At 36.1% G+C, this 12937-nt stretch overlaps 1 protein-coding gene across 3 annotated transcripts in view; it reads right to left on the minus strand.

Annotated features, from left to right (window-relative positions):
- The window catches only part of LOC129765448 (unconventional myosin-Va), a 54183-nt gene extending 42556 nt beyond the window's left edge, over positions 1-11627 (minus strand). For all 3 annotated transcript variants that reach the window (XM_055765783.1, XM_055765782.1, XM_055765781.1), the window contains exon 1: positions 10945-11627. In XM_055765783.1, the coding sequence (XP_055621758.1) occupies positions 10945-10971 (27 nt within the window). In that variant the 5' untranslated portion in view covers positions 10972-11627. The remainder of the gene's footprint in view (positions 1-10944) is intronic.
- Positions 11628-12937: the final 1310 nt, after the last annotated feature.

Genomic DNA, 12937 nt, shown 5'->3' on the forward strand with positions numbered 1-12937 from the left:
ACGGATTGGTGCCGGAGCACCAGTATACCTAACAGCGATTTTAGAGTTTCGGCCGTCGGAGTGCTCGAGTTGGCTTGCAAAGCTGCTCACGACAATCAGAAAACCCACATCAAGAACAGAGCAGCTTCGGTTCGGCGCTCATCAAGGCAACAATTAGTTTCAGTAAGTTTCTCCGGCACGTCGCATTAAATGTAATTTACTGAACAACATGTCACAAGCTGGATGGGAAGAAATTTTCCAACTGTGAAAGCTGTGGCGAGTGGCAAACGCAATAGCAAAACAGGAAGGTTTAACCGAACAAGATGGGAATATCGAGTGATAACAAAAACCCAACACCAAAGGTTCTTTTCAGAACCATCAACATATTCATAAAGAGTAAACAGTAAACTGATCCATTTTTCAGGTAGATTTTCAGGTTCACGTAGGAGAAGAAAATAAAACAACATATTTAAAATATATCTTTAACAAAAGCTGTCCCCTTTGTATAGTCCTACGTCACTCCGGTTATGTCCCCGACATTACCCACCCGTCTTTTTGTCAGTATTATTACTTGAAATCACTAGAGATGCATCTCTTGATATGAATGAAAACAAAACAAAACATATCTGCGTAGCTTTATGTTGAGGAACACATTTCTGCCGCATGCAGGAAATCTCTGTTTCAGATAACGAACATTGGTGGACAAAAATTGGATGCCTACAAAAAATTCACGCTTAACTTTAATACCAGTGGTTTAGTGGTTCGAGGCTAGCAAATGTTAATGTACATTGAATTCCGACTCCGATTGCGTCACCTCGGCGCCTTGGGGCTGTGTCGATTCCTTATCCTCGTTGGATGAGAATTTCGCCCCCCTTACATTAACCTCTGAATAATTTTCATTACGAAAAAATATATTCATAAAAAAAATTGCACACCGATGGCGTTAATACTTAAGCGGGGACCCCGGTCTGGAAATCTAGAAAATCGTTTTTTTTTTGCATTTTTGGGAAGCTTTAAGCCTCTCAGAAATGTTGTTCTAAAAGGATTTTTCGATATTTGATTTCGTTGGAAAGTTATAACCAAAAGTATGAAGTCGACTCAAGTTTTTCCAACTGGCGGTATCGATATCACAGGATCTACTCGACCGATTCGGCTGAAATTTTTTTTCAGCACGTTAAAATGAATTATGTAAAGCGTTACATAGTCGTTTTTTGATATCTAATTTTTTCGACTTTTTATGAGCTTTTAAACTGCGATTGTTCATGAAAAATAACTCATTTTTAACAAACATGGCACCCATTTCGGAAATCGCCTTTGGTATTATCCTAAAGTTTCAGAATATTCATTGGGATTCGTTCTGCAGCGGGGTGCTTCAGAACCGAAAGCACCTAGCTAGGTATCGATTTTCAGACAGCATCCACGCATCCAGCTGTCAACAGGGTAATAATCATTATTCGTGCACTCAAAAAATGGAACATACATCTTCAAACATACCTAAAACAATAACCAAAATACCCGAACACTTGATATTATTCCTAACACCAAAAAAAAAAATCACGTAAATTCATTATTTTCCGACCTTCCAGACCGGGGTCCCCCCTTAAGTACTAGTATTTGTAGTAAGTAAGACCGGGGTCACCCCCTTAAGTACTAGTATTTGTAGTAAATAAATCTAGATATTAAGTTGATAAGTAAATATTTTATAATTTATAATTATAAAATAATCTTATATATAAAATTCTCGTGTCACGATGTTCGTGGTTGAACTGCTCCGAAACGGCTTTAACGATTTTCAAGAAATTATGCACAAAAAATTTGGTAGGCATGAGAATAAAACGTAAACTATATATGATACCGCTAGGGTACCAATTACCGTATGTTTAGTACCGATTAGGGTGGCCCTATGCAAAAAAAAAATCTAAATCATTTTGATTTCAATTTTTTCTCAAATTTGGCATAAAACTATATAGAACCTCAAAGGTTCACCCCCATCTCCTATTTTTAATCGCGATTTTATTGTTTTGGTATAAATAATATTCAAATAATCGACCCGTAGAGTATTTTTCAAAGAGAGCGAATTTATTTACGTTGTTAAATGACATATGGCGCTAAGTTCGCTTCATTGAACATTCATCCTCACATGCGCCAATAACCTTAATTCGGCTAAAACCATGCGTATTACCAGCGAGCTGGAAGACTTTTTGAATAAACATAATGAATTATTGAAATTCTTCATATCATACATGCTCGGTTTGCAAGGTGACGATCACGTCATTTTCATCAATTCTTATCAATGTATACATTCAATGCGTATGTCGTTGAATACATTGCTGGAGTTATGGTAGGCGACTGAAAAGTGACGCGAAAAATTGTGATTCGAAGAAGAAACAACAATCTGGAGTTCGTCGTTGACACCCACCGTTCAAACGACACTCTCCATCTTCTTCTTCAATGGTACTAATGTTTATAATGTTCCTAACGTTCACCATCTCAACATAGAATGACTTGCGAACTATATAGAGGTAGAGAGCGAACAACTGCGATTCTAAACAATCAGAAGCGGTGTGAGGAAAAATACACTCACTTGCCAAACGCTATCATAAGCAACGCCGACGCAGCCTTTGATATTGCCAGGTCTAAACACATGCATTGTCATGACGTGTGTACAAAAAAAATGAATGAAATGTAGAACGAGCTTCATTACAACGTTACATGTATTCGGTTCCACACCTTGCTGAATGTATTCGGCTGGATGGCAAAATTACAAAAAATTGGGATTACCTCATATACACATTTTTAATTTGGATAATCGATAAAATACGCCCTGAGGAAATCGATAGTGTAATTTCCTCAAAAATTCCAGTCATTGAGCTTCGTGTTCAATTTCTGTGGAGCGTAAATTGTTATGAATTTTCGAGTGAAATAAACACACTTCTAAAACTAAAACAAATGAAATGGCTCTTTTGTATATTCTGTGTAGCAGAATAATACATTCTCTTCAGGTATCTTGAACAAGAATAGTCTCTGATAATTATTTTATATTTTGAATAATGTTTTGGTTGAAATGAAGGAGATCAATAGATAATTGTTAAGTTAGGGTCAGGACTATGTCTACTAAGTATTGAAACAACATCGAATAAAAATTTTCATTCAAATTTCAGCAACTTAAAATTGCTTTTATTGTTCGATATATTTACCACAAATATGGTTCATGACCGTGCGGTAATCTAAAACTTTTATAGCCTTGCATAGCAGATGGAAAGTGTACAATGCATTTTCTCAAAAAATTCACCAACGACACGACTGCAACCTTAGGTGGATGTCCAATATATCAACGACTAAAAACTGATAATGACAGAAAATCATTCATAAAAATTAACAACGCAAACATTGACATGGAATATCGTTCGGCAGTGCCATATTCGCCTCAGCTGAGCAAAACATTTAATGCTCATATTAATTTTGAGTTCTGTGGTTCGATGAAGAGCAACAAAAACATTTGCAACAACGAAATTTATATTGATATTCTTCATTCAATTAGTCTACTTTACGACAAAAATAGATTCCTATTTTCACTTCAGATTCGTTAATGAAATTCATCGGGACTGGAATACAAAGAATGGTTTGTGTTTTTTTTCAATTTTTGTGGGTGGTCATCGACTTGGCGCTCTATTCCTCGGTATGTCAAACACAAGAGTAACTAACGTTACAATACATTAGTTATTTTTTATTCAACAACCAACATATTCACTACAAATAATTTTTATGACAATACAACGTTTGCCGGGTCAGCTAGTTATTTACATAAATTTCTAGTAAATAAATGAGTATTTACTCATACTTCATGATTTTCCTCTACAATGAATATTTCCGATTGTACAGTTTTTTTTGTAGAAAAAGTACAGATGAGAAAGTTTGTTTACCCTTCTGGTATAGATCAAAATGTGGCAACACTGTGGATATTACCTTGGCGTTATGAGGCGTTTGAGAGAGAAGATTCATAGCAAATGGGCAGATTTGAGGAAGGATGACACTTGGATTCTGCACCACGATAATGCACCAGCTCATCGATCGATCATTGTGAACGAATGATTGACCAAAAATGGCACGAATGTGAATGAATAAGTACCGTACTCTTCAAATATGGCCCACGTTACTTTTTCCTGTTTTCGCAACTCAAAACACCGCTTCGTGGGACCCGTTTTGACAGCATTAAAGAAATTGCAGAATATTGGGTATGTACGGAAAAGTAAATTCTTTTTTGAGTGGAAACATTTAAATTGGAATAATTGTACTGGTGGGGTGAAACGGACAGTTGCCAGTGGGAGTGAGATGAACTGTGAAAAGTCTGTTTAATCTAATCCTAAGGAATGCCCTGCGTCTATAAATGGAAATCAAATCGCCAAATGTGGACTGTTTAGAAGTTGACTGGAACCAAAAGCAAAATAGTTGAGGGTCTGTCAGTTTATACTGCTTCATACTGCTTCTGCTTCCATTGCCACCCTTATGTACATGTATGGCATGCTGGTTGGTTTGCGTTGTACGAACGATGTCTAGAGGTGCGATTCCACTGAGGCAATACCAAATAAAGTTTAGCATATACTGTAGCATACTTGCAAGTATTCCCATTGTTCGTGTCTTGGACACAACCACCTATTTTTTTTTCTGGAAAGATTACCTAGGAGGATCCTGACTCAGAGTATTACTTCCCCTTTTCGAAATGTAGTACTAAAAGCAATATCTTATATCCAAGTATTTCATCGAATCAAGATTGGAATAATTAAACCGATTCAGGTCGGTGAAGACTCCGTTAATTTCTACATCCCGCGAGAGGGTACAAAAAAAATTTCGCGAGAATGTTTCATTGCGTAATTTTAGTAGCTTACGTGCGGTCTTTAATAACTATACGAATCTTGGTTGGCCTGATATTATTGATACGTCCATCCGAATTAAAATGTATTCAGTTCTCTTACTCTAACTCTTAGTTCTAATGAGCTTTTCAAATTTTCGGGGCAAATTGATTATATGGCCCATTTTAGCCAAGTGTAAGCACGCGATATGTAAAAGCATTGATGTCTTTAGATAATCGATAATTATTTAAATCACCAAAGCCGAAAAGAACATTTTCCTGAAAAAGAACCCATCAAAAGAGATTCTTTTAGACAAAATCAATATAGAGTCCTCTAGTTAATGACTTCAATGACAAAAACAGATCATAACAAAACACTAGTGAATCTTAAACCGGTCATTTTTCCTATATTAATCGATTATTGATACTCTACCGCAGAAATCCAAATGATCATAATTAATGACAATTTTCATTACCACCCGGAAGCGAATACATTTCATTGCTTTTACGCCATTCATTGGCGGTGCGCAAAGACTCCAGAGCCAATCGTAACGCATAAGTTGTGATTTTCCGCGTCAGATTACCTTGCAACATACATTTCGCTGTTGCAGCTATTCATGATTATGATGATGATCATCATCATCAGATGATTATCATCATCATGGTGCTAAAAGGCGGAATAGGCGTCAGCGAAGGCGAAAACATGGAACAAAGAATGTTGAAAAAAAAATCAAAATCGCCTCCCAACGAATCTCAAGTGAAGTGGGTCAACCATTGCTGAACGTTTTCTCAGGGTGTTTTTCTTTTTCGTCAAGTTGCTGTAGCGTTCTGAACTTCGGTGAAGTTATGCTTGACTAAATTCACACTCGAAATGATAAGGAAAGCTGTCCACTCATATTGTGAAAATCGTTATCATTCATGTGAGAATTATTGAATCAACTTGAAATTTATGGACCACAATAAATGATTCAATAATTTCAACTAGTGGGTGATTCGGTTACACAGCATTAACCCGGTAACTGTTTTCGCATTTTCCACAATTTACTGTGGGAATTTGATGCAGAAAGAGAGAAAGATTTACGTCAGCAGCGCTGAGCGCTCTTTGGCCTTGAGAGCTTTTCCGCTGCTCTCGCTTATCAGAATGAGTAACTCTCGTGTGGGTAGCAGGCAATTGATAACGAACGGCCGGTATGTGTCACGTATTATTATTTGTTTTTTTTTAGGCAAACGATACCTTTGGTCGAGACGTGCAAGGTGTGTGATCAAGCTGCTGCAATATGCCGAACAGTATTCGGCAATGAAATCGAAAATGCCAAACTTTTTAGATACATTCTTGAATCAGCGAATTTTTTCTTGCAATACATCGAATGAAATATAATTTTCGCATAACTAACGGAAAGGTAGCGTGATTGAATTTGAATAATAACCATTCAATTGTTTCACGCCGTGATTGAGAGTTAAATCACTATTAGAGCGCTCTATATTTTTTGTAATACTTACTTTTCAACGGAGATTTATGCGCAATACGATGTGTTGATCAAAGCCATGGAAGTTCCGTGAGATCCTGCCGAAAGCTTAAATAATAGATCGAGTGTACTAGTTCCATCAACTAGCAGCTCGTGAAACAGTCTAATCGTATAGACCATTTGAGGGTTTTAACCATTGATGGGAACGACGGATCCTGGATCCGGTGGAAGGAAGCCTCGATGTTGATAGCTCAGAAATTGGATAAATCTTTTACTTTGGTCTTGAGAATGACCGTTTGGATACAGCTTCCACTGAAGAAATAAAACACACTGAAATACTAACTAAATAACGGATGGTTTATTTTCGCGATGTTTCACATACATAAGTTGGATGTGGAATAAATAATAGAGGAACAGAGTTCGAAGTCGAAATGTTTAGGTAATTTTCGAAATACTGTAATTTCGTGATAAATCAACGCATGTAGATGGAATGTAAATCATTTTAAAGCTCAAACATTTAAGTTTAGGATTATTATACGAACAAATTTTTATCTTGGTGTGTGTAGATGTAGTGGGCAAAAATATCGGGAAGAAATTTACAAACGATTTCTTTCCGTTTTTTAAAAGATTTTGTGGACTAACAGAAAAAAAAATTCCATCTAAATCAATAGCACATCCATTTAACCTTATCATTGATTTGGAAGCCTATGACGTTCCTGTAGAACCTTTCAATATACAGATATTTTTGATAACGAATAAAATAATAAATAATGATCGCAGCACAAATGGAAAAGTCGTTTCGAAAATACACTAAATTTTGTATGAAGATAATTTGTTACTTTGATGAAAAAAAAATATTTTAATTTTTTCCATTGATTTCAAAAACGTGCCAAAAATTTGATAATACTGATTTTGATAGTGTTTTACAAAATCTGATTTAATTCTGCAAAAATTGCAGTAAGTTCTGATGTTTGCAGGCAAATTTTTAGCCGAGTATATCTTCTAAACCCCTTGGAACGTTTCATATTGATACGTTTAGCCGTTTTTCCTAGCCGATCGATCAAAGTTTGGAGTTAATCAGAGGAGCACTTTATCGCAAATTATACCACACAAAACACACACAAAATGCTATGCGTACCCTCTAAAAAAACAATTTACAACTTTCGATCCTCAACTATTCCTAAACTCGAAATTTTGAGCTTTGAAATGATGTACATCCCATCTCTATACGTTGATTTATCATATAGTTATAGCATTTCAAAAAAACACCTAAAAAATTCTTCGCACTCTGTTCCTCTAATTATTTTGTCAAGTGTAGAATGGGGATTTTGGAACTTTCAAGGAACGCTCACAAATCTTGAATTTGGTTCGAAACTATTACTAACCTTTTATTAAAATCATTGTCTGGCTGTCCGACCAATGATATCGGCGCGAATCAGACGAAAAATTTAGTGTCAGTCCCTATGGACCAACGCGATGCTCAACGTGGTAAATGAATTGGCTTTATAGCCAAAGTGAATTACCTAATGTCTGTTGACATTGATTTTGATTTGTTGTTGAAAGTTTGTTGTTAGTCGAGACGCGTGAAGACATTATAATTTATTGTTCCTTTCATTCGATATTAAAATAAATAAGTTTCTGCATTCGATAATTTTTTTATTTCATTAAAAAACGAAACAAACATTTGATAACAAGGTTTGATTTGAAGGGTGACACCTGAGACAACCGCCCCGGGTGTCACCCGGTTACGCTACGCTACTGGCTACTACTGTCCTACGCTGTTCTAAACAATGCGAAAACACACACTCAACAAACCGTAAAATAGATGAACTACTTGCATCGATGAGAAACTTCAAGTATTTGAGAATAAAGTTGATGAGAAATGTGAAATGAACATACTAAATCAAAAAAGGTCGATGATATGATGATGAAATTAACCACATCAGTAAGAAAACTTTCAAACAACAAAACTAGAGAAGATTTTGCGGCTATTTCGTCTAAAATGAGTGATCATAACAATCATCAGGTGAATTGATTATTTATTGTTTTTAAATTATTATTAATTCTAATCTAAATATACTATCAATCAATATTAATCCTATACGAAACAAAACTGAAGATTTGTGTCTATATATCTCCCAATTCAAAAGTATAATTCACATTATTTGTGTAACTGAAATACGATTGCCACAGAATGAGTTATACATGTGTCAACTTAATGATTAAGTGGAAGTCTGCAATGCTTGTTTGTACACCAATGATCTTCTTCTTGAATGGCGTTAACGTTCCCTGTGGAACTTTTGCCGTCTCAACGTATTCATTAACTAGCGTCGTTCATCAATACTTGGTTGAGATTTCTATGCCGAATAACACGCCTTGAATGTACTCTAAAGTGGCAAGCTCTAGAATACGCGTGACCACAGTGCAAGCCGGAAGAATTTTCTTTGACGAAAAATCCCCCAACCAGAACGGGAATCGAACCCGAACACCCGGCATGATAGTGTGGGACGCTAACCACTCGGCCACGGGTGCATGTATTGGTTAATGAAGAGTTTTTAGAAGGTAGTACAATTGGAATAATTATTAGAAGTCTAAAAATTAAAAAAGAAGTAATTTATAGGGCACCGCATGCATATTCAGCAGACGCATCAATTTCCTATACAGATTATTAGAATTCTACAATGGACAATGGACTATATACAGGTCTGACTCGATTATATACAGTTAAAACAATATTTTTTTATATTCCAAATAGGAATTATTGAAGCGAATATGAAATATTTCATCGTTAAAGTGAAATTTGTTCGGCTATTATTAGTACAGTGGAGTAAAAGTCGTGATTTTGGTAGATTCTAGTTGAAGATTCACCAGGAATTGTTTAAAATGATATTACAGCGGAATTTAAAAAAGATAGGAGTTGGGTGTCAAAGAACAAATTTTAGAGTGACCAGAGAGCTTTAATTTAACATTCACGTTTATTATCTTTTCTTTTCTCTTTGATAAAATTAAGAGTAACGCCTTGAAAACCGTTAACTTATAAGTTTTTCACTTCTAAAATATCACTTAGATCCACTCATTTGGATGTTTCAAAACTGTATCCTATACCTGTGAGAAAGGTATATTTATGACATTAAGAGGATGAATGAAAAATGGAATTCTTCTTTTGTATTCAAAAAAACGAAAAATATATGAATGAAAAACATTTTTTTTTACTTGATTGTAAACAGGATTCGATTACATATCGAATTTTTTTTATTTGTATAAAGCCAAAGCATAGTGTAAATAACCTAACGGTTCTCAAAGTATACATTACACTACAATCATCATATGGATGATTCATTCGATATTATCTATTGATAATTCATTCGATTTTAAAATAAATATGTTTCTGGATTCGGTAAATTTCCAAATGTATTTCGTCTTGATTACATGTGATTTTCATGAAGAAAAATCAATTTGCATTTACTAGTTTCGTGAAAACACCCTAAATCGGACAAACCAACATTATTTACCTTATAATAGTTCTTAATATTAAATTCAACTTTCGAGTAAGTTTTTTCAACAGTGCATTTAAAATTTTAGAATGCTGTTCCTAGATAGTTCGTTGATTTTCCAAACAACTTTGACAAACATCTTATTTTAATCAGACATCTACATTTTGAGTTACGATTTTTGAGAGAACGATCAATGGTTTTGTTCGTTTTTCGTCCATAACTGTGACCTAAAAGCGGATGAATGTTGCAGTTGAAGTACGATGTATTCAGCATACCAAACGTTTCAACAATTGGCTCCATCGAACCATAGATATAAAACAACAAGGAACAGAGATCGATGAGATTGGGAGGCGAGAATAGTCGAATATCTTCTCCCACTGTTTCGTTCCTATATTTTGCTTTCCATTTTGACTTGACCAATTCGACGGTTTGAAAGAAAAAAGCAACTGAATCGCACAATGTTCATCATTCATTGATTGTTTACTTGTTGATTGTTAGATTATTTCGTTCTTCCAGAACTGCATGTATAATAGAGCACAAACCATGTGTTTTAATTCCACCTGGATCAATGTATGTGAACAATTATATGCACGTGCCACTGATGAAAACAGTTTATTCGTTTGAATGAAGATATCAATGACGGTCTGTGACCTGAAAAAGACAATGAAACTATAGGAAAAATCCTCAAAAAACGATAGTACGGCAGAATAAGGTCAATAAGAGGACTTTCTTATGAGGCCCAGATCCTTTCACTTGAATGAAGGTATCGGAGTCTATCGGGAACACATGTGGATCGCAAAATAATGTGTGGATATGTTTAAACGCGTGCTGGTGTTAAGCCACGAGGTGAAGTAATGAAACTTTGAATGATAATTACGTGCCACGAAATTAAGCAATTTCTCACGAAATGGCAACCACACTACGCTGAAGTCAGTTGTTGTAACAGGCCTATGACCCAAAGAAACCGATGGGTGCGTAGAGAGAATCCATACAACCGAACGTATCTTAATGTATATTGATAGTTAATATTGCATTATATCACACGTCCGACACTTCACAGGCACTGCTAATATTTCCACCTGCTGATGTTCCCTGGAACGTATCTTCGCCATTCCCTTCTTCCATATGACGAAATGCAAAGGTTCCACGTATTTACCTTAACGTAGAGCTCCGTCGATGACATGTTTTTTGTGTGTTATTGTTCCGTTCCTTTTCCGCTTCTTCGACTCGGCTCTTCGTCGGTGAGTTTGCGGCTGAACGCCGCTCCCGAAACACTGCTAATTGGTGAAGCTTTTTCCAGGTATTCCCACCGGAGTATACCCGAAAAAATCAGCAAAACTACAAAGATAGAAAACTAACACTAATTCCCTTAGGAGGGAATCAATTTTCGACACATTTCAGCCACTCAAAGGGCGCCATTCACTTTGCGTAACAAAATGCTTTTCTTTTCTTACGATTTCTCTTCTGTGATGGAAACAAATATCACACACTTTGACCCAAGAATAATTCCCCCAAGCTGCTGCACTAACGGATTGCACCACTTTATCGCCAACCGTGTGCTGTTCGCTGCAAACACACTAAATTATCTTCACAAGCCCCTGGTTATCTTTGCGGCACTCCAAGCGAACGCACGAAAAATCGAATCGCGTGATCAGCAGAAAATTCGACCGAATAAACAGCGCCACATGTAGCACAAACTGACTGCCGTCACAATTGTGGGAAAGAGAGATACCACCAAAAAAAAATTCCTTCGCAAAACGGGGGCGCTTTCACATCAGCGAAATATACACATCCACGTCCCGTCACCAGTTGACTCCAACTAAGAACGGTTCCACGCGAAGGCTCCACTGTAGGCACTCTCCACGCAGCGGGTGAGGCTATGAGGATCAACAAAGAGCAGTGAATGTGTGAGAACTCCCCGCGAAAGCGGTTGGAGCATTGGAGAGAATGGGATGGGATTTGTTTTGTTTTGTTTTGAACTCGTGTTCTCAGCTGTTTTCCTTGGAACGTTGAAAGTGTGAGAGAGCATTTCCATTCCGACACTCTATCATCTGTGAGATATCAACTGTCAAACATCCAGGTGAGTGATTATTTGGAATCATAGTGTTTAAATTATACGGTGGTCTTGCATGTCAATATTTTACACTTCTCGGGTAACTTTTGAAAAGTACCAATGTAGCAAATCCATCACTTGACCGGAAGAAAAATTCATTACCTTAAGGATCCTTCACACGATAAATAATAATGACATTACTTCATCAGAATGACAATAACAATGATCGTGTGAGGTTGACAAAAATGATACGACGGGCAATAATGATATATTTCCGGATTTTCTGATCTCGCTCCATCATTACTATAATAGGGCAGACACACTATCATTCGAGGTGTCTAGGATACTGTGCGACATCTTGTGTTAATATCTATGTTTGTGAGGCAGTTTACTATCTATCAGATTAGTGAACCCAAAGGCAATTTTGAATTCTTAAAATTGGATTGAGCTTGAGCTTGAGCTTGGGTAGACTGTACAATTCGTAGTTGCTCTCCGTGATTGACCTGAACCAACCAAATTGCACAAAGAACACACAGAATGAATTCTTAAAATTGGATTGAAAGTTATTACTTGCTGTTTCTTGGATGCATAAAACACGTAGCACTAAACCTTACTTAATAAATTTTCTATAGTTTTTCAGAAATACCAACCTAAAACTCATTATTGTAAGATAAAATTACTACCAGATATAATTTTAGTTCAAGATGTTTCCCCTTTTGCGGGAAAACCTGTCATTTTAATACATAGAGCAACATATTTGATGCGAAGGAAATGATTTTCATTTTTATTAGTTTTATTTTTAAAGTTTGTTCATTCCACCTTAAAACCCGTTATCTTTTTCGCTTCACAACGATGAAGCACGAAACCTAAAATGTTAATCTGCGATGGCGATGGACAGTGTCGTCACCTATTGCCCAAATACGTGGGCACACGGCTAAGATACGGTGTCGACATCTACGAAGATATTAAATGCTAATGAATCAAGCATAAGCTATTAATATTACTATGAACAAAAACAGTTTCAAATTGTTAATAGATCAATTAAAAGAATTTTAAAATGTTTTTTGAATGCTCATAACATATTGTGTTGTGACCG

The sequence above is a fragment of the Toxorhynchites rutilus genome, chromosome 2 (assembly GCF_029784135.1).
Source record: "Toxorhynchites rutilus septentrionalis strain SRP chromosome 2, ASM2978413v1, whole genome shotgun sequence".
NCBI classification, from domain to species: Eukaryota; Metazoa; Arthropoda; class Insecta; order Diptera; family Culicidae; genus Toxorhynchites; species Toxorhynchites rutilus.